A 26,826-nucleotide genomic window follows, 5' to 3' on the forward strand; every position below is an offset into this window, starting at 1 on the left:
GGAAGCATGTCACGCTGGGTTTACTCACTGCTGCTGGAGCGACACTGTTGTATCCCACACAGTGAGTCCTTCCACATGTTAGCCCTTGTAGCATCTCCAGGCAGAGGCCTGGTTCCTTCAGAGTTTGCAGCTGCACAAATGCACCTGTCTGGGCCATCCTCACAGGCCTTGGTTGTGTTCCTCTGACCAGCTTCTGTACCCCTGGAAGGGTGTTTGGGGGCTGTAGAGGGTATGTAGCTGCGCTCTCTTTCCTGCCCTCAGCTGGGATCAGTGTGGCTGGACATCCACTATTGATCACTCAGAGTCCCGAGTTGGTCATAGACCCAGCTGGTTTACCCCATCACTCCACAGCTGCCTGTTCTTCAGAGTCTCATACAAGATTGCACTGGGAAATCTTAGCCTACCTCACCACTTGCAGAGATTACTGGAGAGCGGAACCGTCATCAAGCATGCTGTCCGTTCTGCTCAGCTTGGTTTCAGGTGCACATTTAAAAACATACAGAGACAGAGGCAGAGAGCATGCCCATCTGCTTGTTTGATCTCCAGATGCCTGCAGTGGCCAAGACTGGGCCAGGAATGCCATCCAGGTCTCTCACATGGGCAGCAGGAACCCAATTACTTGACCCTTCGCCTTCTGCCTCCTAAGGTCTGCACTGGTGGAAGCTGAGGTCAGGAGCTGGAACTAGGACTCAACTCTAGGCACCCAGTGTGGGACACCGGCATCTGGACCTCTAGGCTGAATGCCCATTCCCCAGTTGCACAGTTAGTCCACCCTACTCCCTTGATTCCTCCCTCTAAATCAGGCCTTTCGTCAGCCTGTTCTTTCCCCTGTGCCACCTGGGGAATTCTGATTCAGTAGGTCTGGGATGGATGCTGGGATGCTCCATTTCAACGAGGCTCCTGCATTGTTCAGATCACAGTCGAGGTTACTTAGGAGTGATAAAAGCCACGGACATGTTGAGGGCCGAGGACAGAGCCCAGTGAAGAGTCCCTAGAAATGTCCTTTGTTGTTGACAGTCATTCACTTGTGTGTGCCCTTGAGTGTCATCAGCCAAGCAGTTTCTAATCCATCTCCTTGACATTGCTCCAGGCTGTTTTTCTGCATCCTGTATTTGTAAGTAGACCATATGCTTTATTTGTTCTCTGATTACCCAGCTAGGGACTTAGCTGAACCAAGTACTTGCTTATTGAATCCATGCTGGATCATGGAGCACATCATGCTGTCATCCAGGAGCTCACGCACCGTCCTCAGTTGAGCAAGGACTTCAGCCCTCTCGAAACACTTTCCTCACCTGGCTTCCAAGATACCCCCCTCACAGGCAGGATCTCCCACACCCCTACATTTTAGAGGGCCCCAGGCTCAGTCCTGAGACATCTTCTCTACTTTTCACTCTGCTCTAAGAGGTCTCATCCACAAGCCACCATCTCTGATGACTCCCAGATTTATTGTCTGGTCCTGACCTCATCTGAATCCCACACTTGCAAAGCCAGGAGGCTGCCCAGCAACTCCACTCAGGTGCCACTTGGATTCTGAAACTGGACACATCCAAGAGGACACTCCTGATCCCCTCCTCAGACCTGCTTTTCCCAGTTGCAGTAAATGGCAACTCCATCTGTGCACTCCCGCAGGGACCCTTGACTTCGTTGGGTTTCTTTTCATACTCCCACACGCAGTCAGTCCACGGGCAACTGTTATCAGCTGTGCCTTGAAACTGTCTTAAGAGTATGAGTCCTGGCCGGCGCCACAGCTCACTAGGCTAATCCTCCGCCTTGCGGCGCTGGCACACCGGGTTCTAGTCCTGGTCGGGGCGCCGGATTCTGTCCCGGTTGCCCCTCTTCCAGGCCAGCTCTCTGCTGTGGCCAGGGAGTGCAGTGGAGGATGGCCCAAGTGCTTGGGCCCTGCACCCCATGGGAGACCAGGAGAAGCACCTGGCTCCTGGCTTCGGATCAGTGCGGTGCGCCGGCCGCAGCGGCCATTGGAGGGTGAACCAACGGCAAAGGAAGACCTTTCTGTCTGTCTCTCTCTCTCACTGTCCACTCTGCCTGTCAAAAAAAAAAAAAAAAGTATGAGTCCTTCTTACCAACAACAAAATCTAAAACATGCCGCTACTACCCCAGAGTCTTTGTACGTACTCTCCCGCTGTGTGCTATGCTGTCTTCCAGAGATCCACATTGACAGTTTCCTTTCTTTTCTGGTCCCAACTCAAACGTCACCATTGTCCTTAGGTCTTCCTGTCTATGTAGAGTAGCCTTTCTTGTATTTTTTCCTCTAAGGACTTACCACTTATGCTCTAAGAAGTTTACTTGCCTTATCTCTCCCTGTGAGAGCAGAGTTTTTGCTAATTGCTGCACTCAGTTCTTAGTACGTTCAATGGCAGATGGTGATGTTCAGAAAGTAGTGCACACACAGCATGCCTTTGGCGTAGTGGCTGTAATACTACTTGGGACACCCAAATCTTGTGTCAGAGTGCCTGAGTTTGAGTCCCAGTCCCACTCCCAATTCTAGCTTACTGCAAATGCACCCTGAGAGGTAGCAGGTGGTGGCTCAAGTACTTAGACCCCTGCCACCCATGTGGGAGACCCTAATTAAGTTCTGGGCCTGCTTTTGGCCTGGCCCAGTCCTAGCTGTTCTGGAGAATTGAGGAGTGAACCAGTGGAAGGACTTGTCTTTCTCTCTCTCTGCCTTTCAAATAAAATGAAAATAAAAAATAAAATTTGAAAAAAAAAAGAAATAGTGTTTATGAAAAAATGATTGAGCAAATGAATGACAAAAGCAATCTTTTGAACCGTGCTATCTTGTGGCATCTATCACTGAGTTGTGGAAATCACTGGTTGCCTCAGATCTCCCAGTAGGCATTCTGTGGGACTATAATGAAATCTCTGAGGCAGGGTGCTTATGCAGAAAAGAGGTGTATTTAGCTCACAGTTCTAGGGCATGGCTCCAAGGCATGGTGCCAGTATCAGCTCAGGTCTGGTGAAGGCATTGTGTCATGTCATGGCCGGGGACAGAGAGATTCAGGAGCCAGACTCAGGCTTTGCTAACAACTCACTCTCCCCAGAACTTACTCCAGGCACCCACACCCCTTCTGAGGGCAGTACCCCAAAGACCTAGCAACCTCCCATCTCTGCAGGGTCCAACCACCTCCCAACATCCACACTCGGAGGACCAAGCCTCCCACACATGAGCCTGCAGGGCCCAAACCACTTCCAAACCATAGCCCATCCGAGCACTGTATTAACCATTCCTACAGCATAAAAGGAGGCAGAATTACCTGTGGTTTCTGAGGTCTGATTACCAGGTGGTACTGTGTTAGAAATAGCAAGTCCATTTATTCTGGGTATGAGGAAAGAAAATAACCATTTATTTCTGTCGTGAAGATGGGACTCTATATATGATTATCTCATTTCATGGGGAAAATAGGGCTGCCTTTCCTTTTCCATTTTTTCATGACTTTGTTCTGAGGTGGGGGTAGAGGCAGGGTGACTGCTCCCCAGCAAGGGCAAGGGAGGGGATTGCTAGGGGAGGTGCCGAGGGCTGGTGGGGACTCAGCTTTTCAGAGGAGGACAAATGTTCTTTCCTGATCTTAGTGTGAGTTTGAGGTGCCCACTGCTTCCAGGGCCAGCCCTGACGCAGCCCCGGGCCCGCTGGGCAGGAAGGGTAGCCAGCCCTGGCTCGCTCGTTTGGCCTGACAGCAGCTGTGCGGGTGGCCCTTTGATGCTCACTCCGTTCCCAACATAGGATGCGCAGAAGATGTTTGCAGACTGAATGCACGAGCGTATGTAAACGCGCGCTCTGCCTGTTGTAAGATGCTACACAGGAAACTTTGCTCCTTATAAAGTGGTTTGTTTTTGCTTCCATCATGTCTGGATCGCCTCGGGTTAGATTTTAAGAGAAGGCATTCTGTTTCAGATATGGGGAAACTGAAGCCCAGAAACGTTAAGCCAGGAGTGTGATCCTCTCCCTCTGCTCCTCTCTCTAATCCTCCATTTGCCTCCAATGCACTCACTCAGTTGGGTTGTGTCAGAGGTGTTTGGAGGGCAGAGCTGGAGCCCAGGGCTGAGCCAAACAGGGAGACTGGGGAATTCGCCCCTGCACTGCCTTTCACCTTGGCTTTGTGTATGTGATATGGAGTCGTTATTTTATTTTATTTTATATTTTATCTTATTTGAAAGGGAGAGTTACAGAGAAAGAGAGAGAAAGACAGAGAGAAATCTTCCATATGCTAGTTTACTCTGCAAATGGCTGCAACAGCCAGGCCAAAGCCAGGAGCCAGGAGCCAGGAGCTTCTGGGTCTCACACGAAGGTGCAGGGGCCCAAGCACTTGGGCCATCTTCTGCTGCTTTCCCAGGCCATAGCAGAGAGCGAGATAGGAAGTGGAACACCTGGGTCTTAAACCGGCACCCATATGGGATGCTGGTGTTACAGGTGTCGGCTTTATGCATTATGTCACAGTGCCAGCCCAGATTCAGAGTCATTCTCCAGGGGGCTTTCCCCTGCCCTGTCTGTAACTGGAAGTCTCATCCCAGCCCATCCACCTGCTTCCTGTCACAATCCTACCATAGACTCACTTGGAAAAACTGTCCCTGTTTTCCCAGGAAGGCAAATTAGAGACAGTGAGAGTCTATGACTCGGCACACAGCATTGCAGGACGAGTTTCTGCAACCAGGGGCGGCGACAGTAGGTCGGAGCCCTTACCCAGATGACTGGCACCGAGAAGCGGGTTCCTCGGCTCTGCACCTACTCTCAGGAGACATTGCTGAGTTCTGAAAATGATGCCTCTGTGAAGATTGCATTTTATCGTCTGCAGAGCAGTGCAGTTGTCCATGTCTCTCCCTCAGTTGTCCAGCTGGGCCCTACCGTTCCCCATTGCATGTTCAGAGCTGGAAAACACTTGGCTCTCGTTCAATGCCAGGCGGTTGACCTCCCAATGCTCTGATCACCGAACATGCCGTGAGCTGGAAAAGCTTTCACTTTTCCCTCTGTGCATATCTTTGCAACTTTATTCAGAGGGGTTTCTAGGGGCTCACGGTCCAGCCGGATCACAACTCCACCCCGTGATGACACTGCCCTGAGTGAGAATCAGAACTCTAAAGCAAGGCAGGTGCCGCAACTCAATAGGCTAATCCTCCGACTGCGGCGCTGGCACACCGGGTTCTAGTCCCGATCGGGGCGCCGGATTCTGTCCCGGTTGCCCCTCTTCCAGGCCAGCTCTCTGCTGTGGCCAGGGAGTGCAGTGGAGGATGGCCCAGGTGCTTGGGCCCTGCACCCCATGGGAGACCAGGAGAAGCACCTGGCTCCTGCCTTCGGATCAGCGCGATGCACCTGCCGTGGCGGCCGTTGGAGGGTGAACCAACGGCAAAGGAAGACCTTTCTGTCTGTCTCTCTCTCTCACTGTCCACTCTGCCTGTCAAAAAAAAAAAAAAAAAAAAAACTCTAAAGCGAACTTCATGATAAATGTTCTCCCTTACCCACCCTGCCTGCCTGCCTGCAGCCCTGAGCAGGAGATGAGATGTGGGCCTCTGCTCCCTCTTCCTCCTGTAGTGCCTACCCCTTCCCCAAATGCACCTGCCCACTTGCTTCCAGGGCTGAAGTGGGGGTGGGGCCGTGTCCCCGGCCTGGCAGATGGTAAAGGGGTCTTTCTGAGGTTTCACTGCTAAGTCCCCTGAGCTGGGTAGACAGCTCACTTCTGGAGGCCTCCTGGAACCCTGCTCAAACGGTGGGTGTCTTCCTCTGCCCGTGCATCCCAAGCTCTGCCCTCTGAGGCTGCTTCTCACCCCTGTGGTATGACAGGGCCAGGGATAATCTGAGCTGGCTCTCCCATGCAGCCCTTATGTTTTTTCCTGGACATGCCCATCTGGGAGGGAGGCCCCCACCAGACCAGCCCTCGCCTGCCACTGACCTCAAAGCAGTTGGCTAGCCCTTGTTGGTCTAGATTTCTGGGGCAGAAGTCAGTCCACAGGTCCCTTCCCAGGCAGGGTCTGACCTAGCTGCTGGTTCTCTCAACTGCTGAGTCCCCCTTTAAAACTCCCAGTCGGGGCCGGTGCTGTGGTGTAGCAGGTAAAAGCTGCTGCCTGTGGTGCCGGCATCCTATATGGGCGCCGGTTTGAGACCCAGCTGCTCCACTTCCTATCCAGGTATCTGCTATGGCCTGGGAAAGCAGTGGAAGATGGCCCAAGTCCTTGGGCTCCTACACCCACGTGGGAGACCTGGAAGAAGCTCCTGGCTCCTGGCTTTGGATCAGCGCAGCTCTGGCCGTTGCGGCTATCAGGGGAGTGAACCAGTGGATGGAAAACCTCTCTCTCCCCCTCTCCCTCTCTCTCTCTCCTTCTCCCTCTCCTCTCTCTGTATAACTGTGACTTTCAAGTAAAATAAATAAATCTTAAAAAAAAAAAAAAAAAAACCTCCCAGGCAACCTCCTGAAACTTCCCACTGGGTTTAGGGTCAGAGAGGAGTTGTCCTCACCCTGCCCTCCCTCTGGTGCAGAGGGTCACACAGCACACAGCAGCCCTGTCTCCTGGTATCTCTCAACCCCCAGCCAGTCCTCCCTGTAAGCACCTGCCAGCGGTCCCATTTTGCTGATGTGTGCAAGGTAAAGAGGTTTTTAGCTGGTGTTGGCAGCGGTGTTGATGTATGTCTCCTACTCACTTTGGTTTTCAGACAGTGATGAGTGAAATTGCAAGCAAAAATTTTCCAACATCAGGTTAAAATTTGAGAAGTAGACCTGGAATTTTGATGTAGTGGGTTAAGCCACCTGTGACACAGGCATCCCTTATGGGAGCAACAGTTTGAGTTCTGGCTGCTCCACTTCTAGTCCAGCTTCCTGCTAATGCACCTGGGAGAGACACGGAGAATGGCTCAAGTCCTTGGGCCCCTGCCAACCATGTGGGAGACCTAGATGGAGTTCCAGGCTCCTGGCATTGGCCTGGTCCAGCCCCAGTAGATGTGGCTATTTTTGGAGTGAACCAGTGGATGGAAGCTTCCTCTCGCTCTTACTCTCTCTGTCACAATGTCTTTCTGTTTAAAAAAAAAAAAAATTTGAGAATCAGATACCTGATGTCAGGTCAAGATAAAAATCCTGGTGCCCCCACTCTGCACCAGCTGTCTGCCAGCAGTAGAAATTCCTTAAAGTGGTTACAAGACCACCCTGAGGCCAGGTAGCCTGGGCTGAACTCCCTACCCTGCATGAGCTGCATGGGCAAGTCACCCTGTCTCTGTGTCTGTTCTGGGTATCCCTGGTAGGGATGTTGCAGGGTGAACTAATCCAGGCAGCCCAGGGCATGGCCGCGAGTTTAGCTCTTATGTCATTGCCTTGGTCAAACTTTCGGCAGCTCTCGCCTGTATCTCCACACCATGCCAGCCGTCTGCAAGGCATGTCCCTGCAGCCGGAGTGGAATTTCTGAGAGTAGAAGTGGCTGGGCCTTCCTCTGCTCAAAACACCATCAGCCTCCCCATCTCTTCTTCTTCTTTTTTTTTAATAGAAAACTTTTATTTAAGAACTATAAATTTCAAAAGTACAACTTTTGGATTATAGTGGTTCTTCCCCTCATAACCACCCTCCCACCCACAAACCATCCCATCTCCCACTCCCTCTCCCATCCCATTCTTCATCAAGATTCATTTTCAATTATCTTTATATACAGAAGATCAACTTGGTATATACTAAGTAAAGATTTCAACAGACTGCACCCACACAGAAACACAAAGTATAAAGTACTGTTTGAATACTAGTTTTACTGTTAATTCGCATAGTACAACACATTAAGGACAGAGGTCCTACGTGGAGAGCAAGTGCAGAGTGACTCCTAGTGTTGATTTAACAATTGACACTCTTGTTTATGGCATCAGTAATCACCCTAGGCTCTTGTCATGAGTTGCCAAGGCTATGGAAGCCTTTTGAGTTCGCCGACTCTGATCTTATTTAGACAAGGCCATAGTCAAAGTGGAAGTTCTCTCCTCCCTTTAGAGAAAGGTACCTCCTTCTTTGATGGCCCGTTTTTTCCGCTGGGATCTCACTCACAGAGATCTTTCATTTAGGTCATTTTTTGCCATAGTGTCTTGGCTTTCAATGCCTGATATTCTCCTGGGCTTTTTAGCCAGATCTGAATGCCTTAAGGGCTGATTTTGAGGCCAGAGTGCTGTTTAGGGCATTTGTCATTCTATGAGTCTGCTGTGCATCTCACTTCCCACGTTGGATCATTCCTTCCTCCTTTTTTTTTTTTTTTTTTTTTTTTTTTTTTTGACAGGCAGAGTTAGAGAGAGAGGAGAGAGAGAGACAGAAAGGTCTTCCTTCCTTTGGTTCACTCCCCTAATGGCTGCTATGGCCTGCACTGCACCGATCTGAAGCCAGGGGTGGGGTGCTTTCTCCTGGTCTCCCATGCAGGTGCAGGGACCCAAGCACTTGGGCCATCCTCCACTGCCCTCCTGGGCCACAGCAGAGAGCTGGACTGGAAGAGGAGAAACCGGGACTAGTACCCAGCGCCCCAACTGGGACTAGAACCTGTGGTGCTGGCGCTGCAGGCGGAGGATTAGCCGAGTGAGCCACGGCACATTCCCTCCTTTTTAATTCTATTAATTATTATTAGCAGACACTGGTCTTATTTATGTGATCTCTTTGACACTTAATTTTATCTTTATGATCATTTATGAATAAGCCAGTCCCAAAGGGACAAATATCATATGTTCTCCTGATCTGTGACAACTAACTGAGCACCTAAAAGGAAACCTGTAGAAGTGAAACTGACACTATGAGAAGCAATGACTTGATCAGCCCTTGTCCTGACTGTTGAGGAACAGCTTACTACTTTATTCTTTTGAGTATATTCTTTTTCATTTCTTCTTGCCACTGTCACGGGTGAATACCTTGTTGAGCCAGGTCCTGTCACTTTGTCCCATGATTGCTCACAGGTACCCCTGCCCTGAGTCCCAATGACACCTGCTGCTGTACCTCTGCGCAGCGCGCTCTGTACTCCCCGTCTCCCCTCCTGTGGGTGTGACTATCTTCTATTCTGCATGCTCTTAACTGACACAATACCTGACACCTGGCCCATGAAAGGATTTGTTCTCTGAGGTTCCGGAAGCAAGGCTCACCAGCCTCTGGGTGAGACATTGCCCTGTTTCGGCCTGGGCTGTAGGGACAGAATACCACAGGCTAGGTGACTTTAGCAACAGACTGATTTCTCACAGTTCTGGAGGCTGGGAAGTCCACCATCAACCTGCTAGCAGATTTAGTTCCCAGTGAGGGCTCTCTTAGGTTGTAGACAGCTGCCTTCCCACTGTAGCCCCACATGCTAGAGTGAGAGTGGGCGGGCTCTGGTCTCTTACAAGGACATGAAGCCCTTCATGGCTTAACAGTTCCACCCCACCCTTATGATGTCCAAACCTGGTCGTCTCCCCCAGCAGCTTGTCTCCAGAGGTCAACCCACTGAGGAATAGGGCTTCAGCATAGGAACTTGAGAGGCGCATAAACATTCTGTACATGACTTTGTAAACTTTATACTTGGAGCAGAAGCTTCCTTAGGTATGTCTCCCATCTTTTGAGTGTGCAGATGAAAATATCTGGGGGATGGTTAGGCACATGGGCTTTCTGAATGGTGGCGCATCTGGATGTGCTTGTGTTCTGTTTATGGGGCAGTCACACCCCTGTGTATGTGGTGGTGGTGGGGGCAATGGTTTTCCTGCCGGTTAGCAGTACCAGCCGACAGAAGTTGGTGCAGCAAGCCTCTTCACAGCCACTGGATGGGGGCCTACAACATGACTGCCCCTCCCTCCGTTCCTCACTGCAAAAGCAGGCCATGGTCATTTTTTATCTGCAAGAAAGGATTACATGAGTCTCACCGATGACCCTTTGTGACAAGGAAAAATGAGCAGGAACCGTGTGCCTTTGAAGCAGCCAGGCTTCTCCTGGATCGGCATCTCTGCCCAGTCGTGAGCTAAGCTGCTCCTGCTCCCTCTCCTCTCTGCACTGGTCGGCTCCTTAGAAGCTCTCTTCTGGTTCCTCGTCCTCTCTGTGGCCTCAGCAGCGCCTCCGCACACAGATGGGTGTTTGAGTGTTGCTGAGTAGCTTTGCCCTGTAACTTTCCTTGAGGGTATTTTTCTTTAAAAAAATTATTTATTTAAAGGGCAAAGTTATATATGAAGAGAGAGGTCTTCTCTCCACTGATTCACTCCCCAAAGGGCCACAACAGCTAGGGCTAGACCAACCTGAAGCCAGGAGCCAGGAGCTTCATCCGGGTTTCCCATGGGGGTGACAGGGGCCCAAGCACTTGGGCCATCCTCCACTGTGTTCCCAGTCCATTTGTAGGGGAACAGATCAGAAGTGGAGCAGCCAGGACTCAAACTGGTATCTATATGAGATGCTGGTGCTGCAGGTAGTGGTCTTTGAGGAGCATTTTTTAGGGGCAGGTTTCTCAGTGGCCCTGTGGTCCCTACTTGGTCTTGCTGTGGACAGTGCTCAAAACCACACATCCAGTTCTCCTGGACTACCCCCTCTCTGAGTAGCTGCATTTTCTCAGGGGTGTCCTAGCTGGTTACCCTTTCGCAACAGAGAACTGCTTCTCTCCCTCTGATTCTAGGGAAGCGGAGTCAGGTCCACCCAGTAGGGCCTGGTCTCCAGAGGGTAGCAGAGCCAGGACCCAGTCTCACTAATCTCACATGGGTCCCTGTGGCCTGGCTCTGCGTGCGCATGACGTATGCCTGTCTGTTTCTCATCCTGCAGTTGGAAGGAATGTGCTTATATATGCAAAAGCAGAAGAGTCCCAGACCGGGGTGGGGGCTGGGGGGGTGTTGGTGCTATTTTTGTCTCTCTTTTCTCCGTGGGTTGAGAGAGAAGAAACTGAAGCTTGCCAGGTGGCATAGAGAGGCTGCTCTGAGCTGTTGGGGAAGAAAGCCACAGACACTCCTGGAGTTGTGTTTTCCTTCTTGTTTCTATCTGTGCATGGGACCAGCTTTCCAGAAGAAATCCTTCCTCTGAACATATCCCTTTGTTGCTTAAATTCCAGAGACAGCTGAACAAATGAGGTGCTAATGAGGAGATGGAGGAGGGAGGGAAGGCAGCCTGGGGTTTCACTTTCTTAAGGAGACATACTATGTCCATCATACCTTGGGGCTGTCAGATCTTGCCGGGCTAGAATGTGGCTCACAAGTGGAAATCACTCGGGAGCAGTGACTCTGAGCACCAGGGTGCCCAGTGTGGTCCTCCGGCAGCAAAGGCAGCTTCGCTTCTGGTTCCGTGCTCCACCATGCTGGTGATGGGTCCGCATGCTTTACCGCCATCACCAGCTTCTCTCACTCTGCTGTTCCACTTCTCATGGCTTCTGCCTAATCTCGGTTTTTGTCTACTCATGGCTTCCACTTTGTGCCTTTTCTCTGTATGTTCTTAGAATTATTTCCAATTCCCCAAGAAAGAAGACGTGACTGTCTTCTTTCAAGCCCGTGACTGTCATTCCATTAAACATGATTATCAGATATGGCCGAGGCTTACGTTCAAAGGGATTCAGGCAGAGCAAGTGCCCAGAACAAAGTGGATTCTTCCTCAACACAGTTGAATTAGGCACTCCTGTTAGTGCTTCTGTAGCATCTGACATCTTCCTCTTGTTCTAAAATAATAGTGATGAGAATGATGATGGTGCTAAGTTGTATTGAATTCTTATTGTATGCTACGCACATAACCTGGTGTTTGGATTTACTGGGATTGTTTCCATCATCTTCATAGCAACCTTATGGTATTGAGTAGGGTACTATTTCGCAGATGTAGAAATTGAAGTAACTTGCCCAAGATTGCACAGGCAGTAAGTAGTGGGGTTGGAATTCAAGACAAAGTAGCCTGTATTATAGTGTCCTCTATAATACATCTAGCGCTTGTCCAGGCTACCCCACATTTTGTTTAAGATCCATGGGAAATTGTAGGTGAACCACATAGGCTGGAGTACTTCATTGGAACCTTGTGCAGAAGGAACCTGCTGTCCCGCCCTGCAGCAGGCTTGCATAGGTGGCTGGGATATCAGAGTCTCCCGTGTTTGGGACAAGCACACAGGGAAATATTTTTGTTTGTTGGCTCTCTTTGAATTTCTGTTACAAAGATACTGCCTCAGACATGTCCATTAGCATGTCTTTTTGTTTGTTTGTTTGACAGGCAGAGTGGACAGTGAGAGAGAGAGACAGACAGAAAGGTCTTCCTTTGCTGTTGGTTCACCCTCCAATGGCCGCCACAGCCGGCGCGCTGTGGCTGGCGCACCGCGCTGATCCGATGGCAGGAGCCAGGTGCTTCTCCTGGTCTCCCATGGGGTGCAGGGCCCAAGCACTTGGGCCATCCTCCACTGCACTCCCGGGCCACAGCAGAGAGCTGGCCTGGAAGAGGGGCAACCGGGAAAGAATCCGGCGCCTCGACCGGGACTAGAACCCGGTGTGCAGGCGCCGCTAGGTGGAGGATTAGCCTACTGAGCCGCGGCGCCGGCCCATTAGCATGTCTTATTTCTTCTTAGACATATATGGATCTCTTTGCTAAGGTTGAGAGATACTATCTAATACTTCGTGGATAATAGAAAATTTCCTGTCTATACTGGAAGATCTCTTTAAATCTCCAAATTAGTATGCTAAGAGCCAGTTGCCCAAAAGTCAATTTGCCGAATGGCCAATTTGTTGAATGTATTTGTTCTTTTCAACTTTTTTAATTGACTGGAGTTTGTTTGGTTTTTATAGCAGCACTTTATGCCATGGCCAATTCATTTTTGCCTCTGTTGCCTGCTACAGCAACAGCTGTAAAGTTGGAGGAGAAAACGGAGGCTCCTAAGAAGAATGCAAACTTAAACTTAGAAACATTTTGATTTTGAAGAATTCTTATGAATATATTCATTGTATACCAGTTCTTATTAAGATCATAATAATTTATTAATTTTAAAAACATGTATAGATTCCTCTTATATTCTGCCTCTATATTCTAAATATATTTTATTGGGGACATTCAGTCTTATCTCTGACTCCCCTTGTTACTCTGATCTTTCTGTCATTGCTGCTACTGTTCAGAATCCCACTTTTTTGTCAACCAAAGCAAAGTGTTTTGTTTAAACAAAGGAAAACAAGTGCATGCTGCTTATTGTTTTGCTTCTCACTTATCCTCACTTCGGTTAGATTTAGCTTTGTGAAATGGTGTTTTCTGACATTATCTACAAATTCAAGTCCCATTGACATCTTTAACTCCCAGAGGATTCTGGTAGGAGAAGGCCAAGAACTCCCTGTGTGATACAAATGTCAGGCTCTGTGTGTGCACTTCCAGTGTGAGCAGTGGTTCTAGGTACAGAAGAGAATAGCCAAATAACATTTCATGTTTTTTTCAGTAAGTCTTGAGTTTTGGTAAGTTTTTTATAAGTTCATATTTAGGAGCAAGCATTTGGTACAGAGGTTACGATGCCACTCAGAATTATATCTGAGTGCTTGGGTTCAAGTTCCAGCTACGCTCCTGATTCCAGCTTCCCGCTAATGCACACACCAGGAAGCAGCAGGTGATGCCTCAAGTTCCTGGGTCCCTGCCATGTACATGGGAGACCTGGATTGAATTTCCTAGCTCTTGCATTCATCTTGGCCCAGCCCCAACTGTTGCAAACATTTGGGGGGGAGTGAACCAGTGGATGACTTTAATCCCTGCCTTTAAAATGTAAAAGTTGGTATTTAAACTCAAGGACTTGAACATTCAAATTTACATGGAGAATTAGGGCTAACACTATGTTACCTGGGTTCAAGTTCCAGCTACGCTCCTGATTCCAGCTTCCCGCTAATGCACACACCAGGAAGCAGCAGGTGATGCCTCAAGTTCCTGGGTCCCTGCCATGTACATGGGAGACCTGGATTGAATTTCCTAGCTCTTGCATTCATCTTGGCCCAGCCCCAACTGTTGCAAACATTTGGGGGGGAGTGAACCAGTGGATGACTTTAATCCCTGCCTTTAAAATGTAAAAGTTGGTATTTAAACTCAAGGACTTGAACATTCAAATTTACATGGAGAATTAGGGCTAACACTATGTTACCTGGGTTCAAGTTCCAGCTACGCTCCTGATTCCAGCTTCCCGCTAATGCACACACCAGGAAGCAGCAGGTGATGCCTCAAGTTCCTGGGTCCCTGCCATGTACATGGGAGACCTGGATTGAATTTCCTAGCTCTTGCATTCATCTTGGCCCAGCCCCAACTGTTGCAAACATTTGGGGGGGAGTGAACCAGTGGATGACTTCAATCCCTGCCTTTAAAATATAAAAGTTGGTATTTAAACTCAAGGACTTGAACATTCAAATTTACATGGAGAATTAGGGCTAACACTATGTTACCTGGGACTTGTCAGTAAAGCACCTGAAACTTCATCCAGAAGTACTAATTTCATTGTTGATACTGAACTGATCGTGAGTTAACACAAATGAGGACTGTACGTACGAAAGTAATGGCTATGTTGACTTTTCCAACTAGAAAAGTGACTGTTTTCAAATCTAGCACTTCCCTTTGCCCCTTGCCTGCTCCCCATGCCCACAACATGTTTTTTCCCAGCATAAAGTGTGAGCTTTAGTTCTGACCATTTGCACCTGTGTAGGTGCACACGCCTGTGCATGGGACATGGATGCATAGTTTGCTCCAAGCTCCTGTGTCATGCAGGCGTCCTCAGATGCTACTGAAGATCCAATGGACCCAGCTTAGGCAATCAGTGGGGTTTCTTCTAGGGAGCCAGGAGCGGCACACAGAACTCTAGGACATGCTGCGGGAACCTCTGGGCACAGGAATTTATAAAGTGCTGTCAGGAATGGGCCTCCTAACTCTTGTTCTTTGTTTCTTCCTGAGCACTGTATCACACCGCAGACTGACTTTATCTACATGGTAAAAAGAACATGACATGCCATGCCTGGCTCCCAAGTTTAGTATTGTGCTGTGTCAGCCACTAGAGATGCCTGGTTTTTTTCTGTTGTTGTTGTTGTTTTTTTTTTTTTTTTTTTTTTTTTTTTTAAGATTTAATTGAGAGGCAGAGAAGGGTGCACGTGCGAGGTCTTCTTCCATCTTTCCATCTGCTGCTTCACTACCCAAATGGCTGCAATGGCAGGAGCTGCACCCATCTGAAGCCAGGAGTCAGGGCCTAAAGACTTGGTCCATCTTCTACTGCTTTCCCAGGGCATAGCAGAGAGCTGGATGGGAAGTGGAGCCACCTGGATCCGGACTCGATGGGATGCCGGCACTGCAGACAGCAGCTTTACCCGCCATGCCACAGCACCGGGCCCAGAGATGCCTGTTCTGAATCCTGGCATTTTAGGAAGGGCCTCCAGCCCTCATTTCAATGAGGCAGAGGGCCCATGGGAGAATGTGGCAGCCCTGAAGGGGCCATGAAGTGAACTGAGGGGCAAGGAAGCCATTACAAATAGGCCCAGAAGAGGGGATGCCCGCAGGTTCCCAGAAGACGAGCTGTCTGCTGCTGCTGGTGTTCTTGCATGTTCCTGAAGATTGACCACAAACCTGAGTGCCTGTCTGAAATCACCTGACAGACTGCACTGTAATTTTAGACTTTTTTCCTTCTAGCTTGTCAACTACAAGCTTTAATTATAATTATTCTATGGCAGGCATGTACTTACGCTTCTACCTCATTTGTCAAGTGGAACTAAACAGACTTAAAAGTCCAGAGAGAGACCCTATCTTTAAGACAACAGGAGGCCGGGCTGTCAGCGCTCCATCATTTTTGTCCTCTGCCGCACAGCTCCTCTGCATTCTCTGTGTAGTCACACTCAGTCAGCTGCTGCCCTCACTGAGTGGCTGTGAACTCTGCACAGCTGGAAGAGTGAGGCTTTTCTTCTTCCCCATCTAGGGAAGTAAGTCTGAGTCCACGGAAGAGAAACTGGCCAGTAGACATTGACCTTCACCCCTTGTCTTTCAAGATTTGAGTTAGTGGGGCTGGCGCTGTGGTGCAGTGGGTAAAGCCACCACCTGCAAAGCCAGCATCCCATATGGCCACTGGTTCATGTCCTGGATGCTCCAGGTCCCTGCTAATGCTCCTAGGAAAAGCAGCCAAAGATGGCCCAAGTTTTTCAGCCTCTGCACCCATGTAGGAGACCCGGATGATGCTCCTGGTTCCTGGCTTCAGCCTGGTCTAGTCCTGGCTGTTGTGGCCATCTGGGGAGTGAACCAGTGAATGGAAGACCTCTCTCTCGCTCCCTCTCTCTGTGTAAGTCTGCCTTTAAAATAAATAAATCTTAAAAAAAAAAAAAAAAGGATTTGAGTTAGTGACCCAAGTTAACATATATTCTTGAAAACTGAGAGTGGATGTGAAGTGTTCTCACCACAAAAATGATAACTGTGGGAGGTAATGCATATGCTAATGAGGTAGATTTAGTCATTCCACAATGTAGATATACTTCAAAACATTGTGTTGAACATGGCAAATGTGTGTAATTTTACCTGTAAATTAAAAAAAAAGAAACTTTTAATTTAAAAATTGCTAAAGGATGTAGTCTTTGCACCCAGGGGGCCTGGAGGCACTCGAGGCAATTTTCCACTGATAACTACCTGCCTGTGTTCTTAGTCCATTAAAAATAAAGGCCGTGCTGGTCTTTCCTGTGCTTTGCAGAATATTAGTTTCCTTCAGCTCTTGGTAGTGTCTGTCTTCAGCCCTGTCTTTGCCGGAATTTAGGATGAAATGAGGAGAATCTGCAGTCCAGCTTGGTCCCCAAATGATTGCTGTTGCCATGGAAACAGTTGCAGGCCTCTCAATTAAAACTGCCCCTGCAGGCTAGGGAGAGTAAGTATTAAAATGAGTTTGTCGGAGGAGCCAAATGCTCATCCTCCAAATTAAACCCAGCGAGGACAAATGATCCAGGAATCTACCGACAATCAGGAGTCACACTTGTCCTGCCTTTTGGGGAGGAAGGATCTAGATGCTTCATGCTCTCCTATACTTGCTTATTTGCTTGCTTTGCTGAGCTGCTCAGATCATTTTTCCTGTAATCCACTGAGCTCCATGGACCATGGAGAATGTTTGGGAACAATCTGATCTTTGCTCAGACTTGAGAATGAGTCATAAATCATTAAAAATGGGTGAAATCATAGTAAGTCTTAAAGTTGGAAGGAACCTAAAGGTCATTTTGTCCCAATTTGCCATCTGATTTGGCCATCCTTCCTAGACCACTGTCTATGTTGGTTCACAGCATCAGCCCATCTGTGAGAGGAGGCCTATACCTCTAAGGGCGGCCATCTCTGATCCGTTGCTAGAGACCTGGCAGTGTTAGAAATGCCTCATTACAATGGCTCTGACATGTGTCTCTCTCATTTCCACATCTGCTACTTATTTCTGGAGCCAAAGAAACTGAATCTACTTCTTCTCACCATAAAGAACTTTCCAAAGGGCCACCGTTGTGATGCAGCAAAGCTACCACCCATGATGTCAACATTCCTAGCATTATGATCCAGCTCCCTATTGATGTGCCTGCGAAGGCAGCAGAAGATGGCCCAAACACCTGGGCCCCTGCACACATGTGGGAGACCTGGATGGAGTTCCTCCTTGCTTTGGTTAAGCCCAAACCCCAGCTATTGCAGCCATTTGGGGAGTAAACCACTGAATGGAAGATCTCTGTCTCTCCCTTTCTCCCTGTCACTCTGTCTTTCAAATAAATAAATAGATCTTAAAAAAAAAAAACAAAAAAAAAAAAAAACAAAAAAAAAAACAAAAAACAAACCTTTTGGGGCTGGCGCTATGGCGTAGTGGTTGAAGCCACTGCCTGCAGTGACGGCATCCCATATGGGCACCAGTTTGAGTCCTGGCTGCTCCTCATCCAATCCAGCTCTCTGCTATGGCCTGGGAAAGCAATAGAAGATGGCCCAAGTCCTTGGGCCCCTGCACCCATGTGGGAGACCGGAGAAACTCCTGGCTCCTGGCTTCAGATCAGCACAGTTCCGGCTGTTGCAGCCATCTGGGGAGTGAACCAATGGATAGAAGATTCTCTCTCTCTCTCTGACTCTCACTGCCTCTGCCTCTCTGTAACACTGCAAATCAAATAAATAAATAAATCTTTAAAAAAAAAGCACCTTTTCAGACTTTAGGAAAAGCTTTTCGGGTTTTAAGAATATTATCAGGTGCCTCCAAAGTCCACTCTTCCACTGGCTGTGTAGGTCCAGAACATTGAGGCTACAAGTCTTAACCCTGTGGTTAACACAATCCCAGGAGAGAGGTTGGTGCTCTCCCAACACAGGGCGCTCGAATTTTGTCTGATTCCCTAGGCAGGTGGTTTCTCAGCAGCACTTGAGTAGGTGCAGAATCTGTTGCAGTGTTTATTGCTCTGTTTGCTTTCAACCTTTTCCCTCCTGGGGTGAGTTTTCATAGTTCAGAGCTTGAAGACCCAAGAAAGAGAAAGTTGGATCAAACCCACTGATGTCTGGTTTTGTGAAGGGTGTGGCTGCCAAAGTGTGCATGCACTCTTCATTCCTAACTGTTTCAGTACCCTCTCAGCCCTCTGCCTGTGACTTTATGTAAATCCTTGATTTTTTTTTTTGGGGGGGGGGTGAGGTTCATGCTTTTTGTTGAAACATTTCCTCCTATAAACCAAGTGCTCTCCTCTAACTATTTCTACAACTTAAAATGGACTAAAACTCCTAAACTCAGTTATTGATGAGAGCCAACCAGGAAGCAGATGCCTGGCCCCCTTGGTGGGCAGAGGGTGCAGAAACATTTTGTTCTAGTTCCAGCAAATCAATGGTTGCGTGACTGTCAGCCCATCAGTAAACCACTCTGAGTTCCATTTTCCTCAAGTATAAAAATCCGATGAACACTCTTTGTTCTTGCAGACTGTTGGGAGTGCTTTGAAAACCAATATTAAGAATTTACGGCAAACTATACAATGCTCTGGGGGTATTTGGATTGGAGAGTTCCAAACAGATTTAATAAAAAAAAAATTGGTGATGTTTAGACTCATATACATCTACAGTTTCAAATTAACAGTAGCTGACCTCTGCATGGAGAAAGAGGAAGTAGTTACCTTACATTTCAGAGGAAAACATTTCAGCTTCTCGCTGTACCGTTGCTTCCTAAGAAGTGGCAAGAGCTTAAAGTAGGCAGCTGTCTCGCCTCTGCATGTGAGACTGGGGACTTCAGATGACCTCCCTTCCTATCTAGGTGTCGGGAAGGTGTTTTTGTTGCACATTTTTTTATTTGTTCAAGAACACTTATGGGGCCGGTGCTGTGGTATAGTGGGCTGAGCCTCCACCTGTGGTGCTGGCATCCCATGTGGGCGCCAGTTCTAGTCCCACTGCTCCTCTTGCAATCCAGCTCTCTACTATGGTCTGGGAAAGCAGTAGAAGATGTCCCAATTGCTTGGGGCCCTGCACCCACGTGGGAGACCCGGAAGAAGCTCCTGGCTCCTGGCTTCGGATTGGCCTAGTTCTGGCTGTTGTGCTCATTTGGGGAGTGATCCAGTAAATGTTGAGACCTTTCTCTCTGTAATTCTATCTCTCAAATAAATAAATAAAATCTTTTTTTTTTTTTTTTTTTGACAGGCAGAGTTAGACAGTGAGAGAGAGAGAGAGAGACAGAGAGAATGGTCTTCCTTCCATTGGTTCACCCCCCAAATGGCTGCTACGGCCGGCACGCTGCGCCAATCTCAAGCCAGGAACCAGGTGCTTCCTCCTGTTCTCCCATGCGGGTGCAAGGCCCAAGCACCTGGGCCATCCTCCACTGCCCTCCTGGGCCACAGCAGAGAGCTGGACTGGAAGAGGAGCAATCGGGACAGACTCCAGTGCCCCAACCGGGACTAGAACCCAGGGTGCCGGCGCTGCAGGCAGAGGATTAGCCTTGTGAGCCGCGGCGCTGGCCATAATCTTTTTTTTTTTTTAAAGAACACTTATATTTGAGCACATAGAAAGCAAAAGTAGCATCTACTTCTCCATACAGAATCTGATGACAGTTTCTTGTGGTCATGTTTTTTCTTTTGCTCCATGTATTTTTATCAAAAATGTGAATAGAAAAGCATTTCTTCCATATCTATGTCTGTGTGTGTGTGTGTGTCTCTTCTCTAAGGTAATTAATCACACATGATAATCAGGTGATGGCCATTGTGTTTTTGGGGGAGAGGAGGAGACAAGTGCAATAAATCGTGTACATTACAGAACTGACCCCCCATCCTGGTGCCTTGTTTTGTGCTCTTCCCCGCCCCCAGGGAGTCCTGTCCAACATCTCTTCCATCACTGATCTTGGAGGCTTTGACCCAGTGTGGCTCTTCCTCGTGGTGGGCGGAGTGATGTTCATTTTGGGATTCGCAGGGTGCATTGGAGCGCTACGGGAAAACACATTCCTTCTCAAATTCGTAAGTATTATGCTCTCTGCTTGCGAACCGAGAGACAAGCTCTTTATCTTACATCAGGAGGACACCTGCATGCACAGACAAGACAGTGAACTGTACCAAAGGCCCTGGCAAAGATATGGCTCAAGTCTTGGCTTTGCTTTGAGGGGAGTGCCCGGGATCCTGCCTCTCCTTTTCCCTCCTAGGTCTCCTTAATAATACAGATACCATCCCATCCATGGAAGTTTTGCACATGCATGTATGTGTATTATGGATTTGCAATTCAGTCCCTAAAATATCTCTTGGACTAAGTTAGATATGTGTCTGTCTCTGTGTGTGTGTGTGCGTGTGTGTGTATATATATATATATATACACACACAATTAATATAAGTTAAATATATAATTATTTAAGTGATTTCTATAATATAATTAATTCATTAATTTAATTTATTGATTAAATTATTTGATTTCTATGATATGATTAATATAAGTGTTATGTATAATTATCCTTTTAAGTAATTTTTCTCCCATTTCCCCTTTGCAAGTGGTAATTAGAAAGCTGTGCAGGCCAATGCTTAGAGAAATCAGGTATAAGCATAGTGACTATGGCCTGTCCAGGTTAAATCTGTCAAGCAGTAGGTTTTTTGAAAATGGAGAAACAGTAAAAGGTAAATCTCCCTTGAACTCAGTATGAAGGTCTCCTTTGTGTGAGTGGCATAATTTTTAGAGTCTTTACAGGATATTTGGGGGTATTAATCAGGGAGTAAAGGAGTGATTAAAAGTGACAGTCGGGAATGAACGTGAACGCTGTGCTTCGGAGATCGCTTCCAGAGCTGAACGCATGGCATGTGCTTACGTATATGTATCTAAAATGGGTTGTAAATGTAGCCGAGGCCCAGCATGATATGCCTGTCAGTGTGGAGCTGGCATTCCGCTGGACGTGTGAATCACAGCCCTGAATGTGAAGCATCCACCCTCTTTCCAAGAAGTAGGCAATCAAAAGGCCCCACATTTCTATGGTGAGGCAAGGTGGTGGGGATTTCCAGAAAACTGCTGTACTGTATCATCTATCACCTATTACTAGAGCTATTCCCGGCCCTTGTTGGCACGATATCATGTGGGGACATCTCCATTTTGAACAAGAGCATAGGGGCTGGCGCTGTGGTGTGCCAGATCAAGCTACTCCTGTGATGCTGTCATATGTGGGCGCTGGTTGGTGTCCTGGCTGCTCCACTTCCGATCCAGCTCCCTGCTAATGGCCTGGGAGAAGCAGTGGAAGATGGCCCAAATGCTTGGGCCCCTGCCCCCACGTGGGAGACCTGCAAGAAGCTCTTGGCTCCTGGCTTCAGCCTGGCCCAGCCCTGGCTGTTGTTGCCATCTGGGGAGTGAACTGACAGATGGAGGATCTCTCTCTCTCTCTCTCTCTCTCTCTCTCTCCCCCTCTGTCTCTCCCTCTCTCTGATGTCTAAATAATAAATAAATAAATCTTAAAAAATAAACAAGAGCAAATCCCAGGATAACTAATGCAGAACTCCGGTGGCCATGCAGTCTGTGAATGCCTTCCCCAGCATTTGCACCACAGCATCTCCTGGCATCTTTGTGATGAGATCCCCAAGGACAGGGGTCTCATCCGCCTCACCCAGGGCAACCAGGTTCTATTTTGGGCAACTGTGGCTCACAGAAGCTCTGGGAGGCTGTTTCATCTGCAAGTTGACATGAATCACGCTAACAGGGAAGCGCTGGGGGTAATTGGTCTTATGTTTAATTTAATGAGCAGCTGCTTCTCTGTTCTGTGTACATGGGTCTATGGCAGGAATGGCTTGATTCCCAAGTCCCCATCTGCCTTACGTGCCAGGTCCCTCCTTTTTCTCACAAATACTTCACAGAGAGCCATGGAGCTCTGAGGATGGCTTTGTCCTTGACCATGATCTGCCAACCTGCCAGTCTTCTTGCAATGAGGTACTTCCAAGTACTGAGCTCACCCCACTTAGCTTTCTGTAGTCTGATTGGGCCGTATCATACCTGCTGCTACTCTTTGATCAGATAAAGCTTTAATTTCCAAACTTTGAAGGGAAGCCAGCCCTTTAATATGATTTAGTTGGATATGGTTTCTTTTATAATGGTAGTACCTTTAGTAGACTTTGTTTTTGTATTGAAGATAATGGAGTTAATTGAACACTCAGAAATAGACACATTTCTCAAAATCAGCACCTTAATTTACAAAGTTCTCTATTGGAAATAAAGAATTATAATTTTTTCTGATTTTTTTAAAGTCTTGGAGAATATGTAAAAATGGCCTCTCTCCACATTTAGCACAAACCATGAAAACTGTCCCAGAATATCCTTAGCCTGACATTTAAGGTACTCATGTTCCACTTTAGAGTCCTGGAGTTCCAGTCACAGCTCCAGCTCCCGAGGCCAGCTTCCTACTAATGCTCAATTCTTGAGCAGTGGTGGCTTAAGTAATTGAAATCCTGCCACCCACAGAGGAGAGCTGGACTGTGCTCCCAGATTTGGTCCAGCCCAGCCCCAGCCATGCAGGCATGAAGTAGAGTAGTGAACCAGCAGATGGGAAGGATTTCTGTCAGTCTGGTCTGTCTCTCTGCTTATCAAATAAATAAGTTTTGTAACTGGGCCCAGAATATCCTTTGAGCACGAGCTATGAGATAATTAGGCGGTAAATGTCCACTTGACTCCGCACATCCTTAAGGATCTGATGTCATGGGGCTGGTGTTGTAGCACAGTGGGTTAAGCCACAGCTTGTGACACCGGCATCCCATATGGCAGCACTGATTTGAATCCTAGCTGTTCTTCTTCCAGTCCAGCTCCCTGCTAAGAAGCCTGGGAGAGCAGTGGATGCTGGCGCAAGTACTTGGGCCTGTGCTGTCAACATGGGAGACCAGGATGGAGTTTCTGGCACCTAGCTTCTGCTTGGACTGGCTCCAACCACTGCAGCCATCTAGGGATTGAACCAGTAGTTGGAAGATTTCTCTCTCTCTCTCTCTCTCTCTCTAACTCTGCCTTTCAAATAAGTAAATCTTAAGGGGAAAAAACCTGATACACACACACATATATATATATACATACATATATATATATACATACATACATATATATATATATATATATATATATATATATAAAAGACCAGGAGAACTGCTAAAGGAAAATCCAGGCAGCAAGCAACTGGGAAATAAAAGTGGAGTTTCCTAACTTTGGCTGAGGCCTGTGGATGAAGCTCCAATCAGTGTCCACCCTTTTGGGGTCAGCTAACTTCACAGGGCCTGGGGCTTGAAAGTCCCTGCCATATATTTTATATGAATTGAATTTTGACCCAATTTTTTAAAAAAGATTTATTTATTTATTTATTTATTTGAAAGTCAGGTTACAGAGAGAGAAGTCTTCCATTCACTGGTTCACTCCACAAATGGCTGCAATGGCAGGAGCTGAGCTGATCTGAAGCCAAGAGCCAGGAGCTTCTTCCGGGTTCCCCCTTGGGTACAGGGGCCAAAATACCTGGGCCGTCTTCTACTGCTTTCCCAGGCACATTAGCAGAGAGTCGGTTACAAAGCGGAGCAGCCGGGACTTGAACTGGCATCCATATGGGATGCGGGCGCTGCAGATAGTGGCTTACCCTGCTGCGCCACAGTGCCAGCCCCTGGACTCAATTTTTTATATGTATATTAAGTAACATGATGAGAAAATTTACCAGAGGAGCTGGAAAATGAACTTCCCTAACCTTTATGGAGGTGAGAACAAAAATCTAATTAAAACCGGGGCTGATTTCCATGCTGGTGTTTTAAGTGTGCAGTCATGCGTGCTCACTATGATTTGATTGTTTCCATGGTGTGAGAACAGTCCTACTTACATGCATAGGGGAGTGCCCAATAAAGACAGGGGAGTTGCTTGATACCAGGGGCAGGCACTGAGCAAATGTGATGTATTTTTCCCCCGCTTGTCCTGTTTTGTAGATTGAGAAATGCTTAATTTGAAGTTGGTACTGCCAATGATAATTAAGAACTGTTTAGAAGCTCTTTCTAGTCAACTCATCGCAGACAATTACCAGGAGTTCCATGGAAACCTGAAAGACGGGGCTGGAGGATCTAGTGTGGGGCCCAAACCGTGGGATCCTAGACTCTGCTAGGCAGTGTTTTCCTCCTTCCACTCCCCAGTCCTGTCTTCCACCACTGAGTCTGGCACTTGGCACCCTGGAGGAGCGCTGTCCAATACAGGACAACCGACATGCAGTCGCCCCACCCCACTGGCTTCTCCCACCTTCCCTGCCCCCAAGTCACCTGAGGTCTTTGAAGGCAGGGTATGGTCTTCCTCATCCTTGCATCTGCAAGGCAGTCATTCAGCAGATGTTTGCTGAATGAATAACCGTGGGCATTTGGCCCTGTATCCCTTTAATCAGTTCACTGTGTGGCTGCACCCCTCCACCAGTGCTGTCTGGCTCTTTGATGTCTCCTTGCTGAATTCACAGACTGCAGACTGCTCGGCCCCCTCCGCCCGCCTTGCCTTTCACTCTGCAGCCTCCAGGACCTCAGCCCAGCTGGGGTGGCCCTTCGCAGCCCCACTTCTCCATTGTAGTGCAAGGGTTTGAGAAGGGTCAGCATGTGGAGGTGGTGGGAGGTAGACAGAACCATAGGCGGCAACAAGAAGTTGGTATGACTAAGAGGAGGCTTTTCTGAGTGTTCTGATGGGCGGGAAGTTTCTCTGGAGTTCTAGACAATTACCGCACTGCTTTATGGCTGCTCCCTTTCAGCTCCTGTTGCGTCAGCGAGCCGGGAGTCCGCCTCTGGCTGCAGTTTGATGTTATTTAAAATGTTTCCTGAGCCTGGTGCTTTCCTGGGGAAGGTGTGCATGTCTAGCATTCCTGAGAAAGCCCTTAACCCAGGGGTTTTGTTTCCATGCTGGGAAATTATCTTGTTGTCACAGTCACTCCCCACTCCCACTCCCACCTCCCAACTTCCTCCTTGACCTCTTCATCTAAGATGAACGTATCTGTTATTTTATGTGGTACAGCAGGTGCAAAAGGGGAATTAAAATGGTGTCTGAGTCCATAAAAGCAATAGGTTGCACCCAGAATCAAGGCCACAATAACAAATGGCAGGCGACCTTAAAATAATGGAGTAGGCTATCTTTTGAGTGAGAAAAAGCTTACTAGAGTTGGGGGCAGGTCATTGTTGAAGCATCTGGCAGTACATTAATCATGAGAAACTCATTAGGCCTTAATGTGGGTCTAATGAGAAATTCCTATTATTCATGTTTGCTTATGGGTTTATTGGTTAATTACCAAATGGAACACCAGAGATCCTAAAGTGTGATTATGAAATTATTTTTAATTTTTAGAAATCCTTTCTTGGAGTGTAATACTGTATTAATGAGCCTTAAGAAACTGAAGATCATCTGCTTTGGAGATGTGTAACAATTGAATGTAATTACAAAGCTTTTCAGAGCGGAACCATTTAACTCTATATGATCACAGTAGCCCTTATAACTGTTCCCTGTGTATGTGTCTTTTGTCCTAGTTTTCTGTGTTCCTGGGAATTATTTTCTTCCTGGAGCTTACTGCTGGGGTTCTGGCATTTGTTTTCAAAGACTGGATCAAAGACCAGCTGTATTTCTTTATAAACAACAACATCAGAGCGTACAGAGATGACATTGATTTGCAAAACCTCATAGACTTCACCCAGGAATATGTAAGTTTAAATTTGGTTTATTTTCAAGTTGGAAATCTTTTCAAAATGATGACCCCAAGTGAAAACTCTTCCTGGCTTCTGCATCTCTGCCAGCTGGAAACTGCCTCTGCCTTGGGTGCATGGTTTTCTGTTTGTTTGCTCTGTTGTTTATTGTTTTCTGACTTGCTCTATGGCATAGAGGCTTTGCAGCCTAAGAAGAAATATCCCATTTTTATTGTTTCAATTTCTATTGAATTAGAAGATTCCTAAGCAAAAGGTTACAATTACAGTTGTCCTTTCCTATCAACATTTGAAGGGCATTGCTTTGTTAGAGGTTTACAGTTTTATTTGATTTTTAAATGTGGGTCCTTTCTTGTTTCTTACCTCCATATATCACAGCCCATAACGATGTACTTAATAAGATATTTGTCTACAAGTTTCCCACAGTATGGTGACCCGGATGTTATCATAACACATGCAGTTGAAACCACAAGTTAAGAAACTCCTGAGGCCTAGAGGCTTCTCACAAGTGAAGAAGCCGTGCACGCTGGACTGGCCGACTCCAGGTCTCTGTCCACAACTGTGTGATGGCTCCTGCAGTGTACACCAAAGGGGCGGTTGTGCTCAGAATACAAAGTGGAATAAACAAGGGGCCCGAAGACACAGGGCTGGTGCCAAAATCTGATTAGCTCTGTGACCGCGGGCTGATGGGGCCTTGACTTATTTCCCCAGAACTAAAGTGGAAATAGTACCAGCTACAGGCTCACTCACAAGATGGTGATAGCATCTAATGAGATGCACGTGGCTGTGTGTTAGGTATGAGGTGTCACCGGACAAACTGGCCATTTTTCCCCTGCACC

The 26,826-nt window shown here is 47.6% G+C and overlaps 1 protein-coding gene across 1 annotated transcript in view; it reads left to right on the top strand.

Annotated features, from left to right (window-relative positions):
• The window catches only part of TSPAN5 (tetraspanin 5), a 203,072-nt gene that overhangs the window by 166,701 nt on the left and 9,545 nt on the right, over positions 1 to 26,826 (top strand). Inside the window, exons 3-4 of the mRNA XM_051820160.2 lie at positions 20,162 to 20,308; positions 25,817 to 25,987. Coding sequence (XP_051676120.1) covers positions 20,162 to 20,308; positions 25,817 to 25,987 — 318 coding nt within the window. The remainder of the gene's footprint in view (positions 1 to 20,161; positions 20,309 to 25,816; positions 25,988 to 26,826) is intronic.

Source organism: Oryctolagus cuniculus, chromosome 8 (genome assembly GCF_964237555.1).
Source record: "Oryctolagus cuniculus chromosome 8, mOryCun1.1, whole genome shotgun sequence".
Lineage (NCBI taxonomy): Eukaryota > Metazoa > Chordata > Mammalia > Lagomorpha > Leporidae > Oryctolagus > Oryctolagus cuniculus.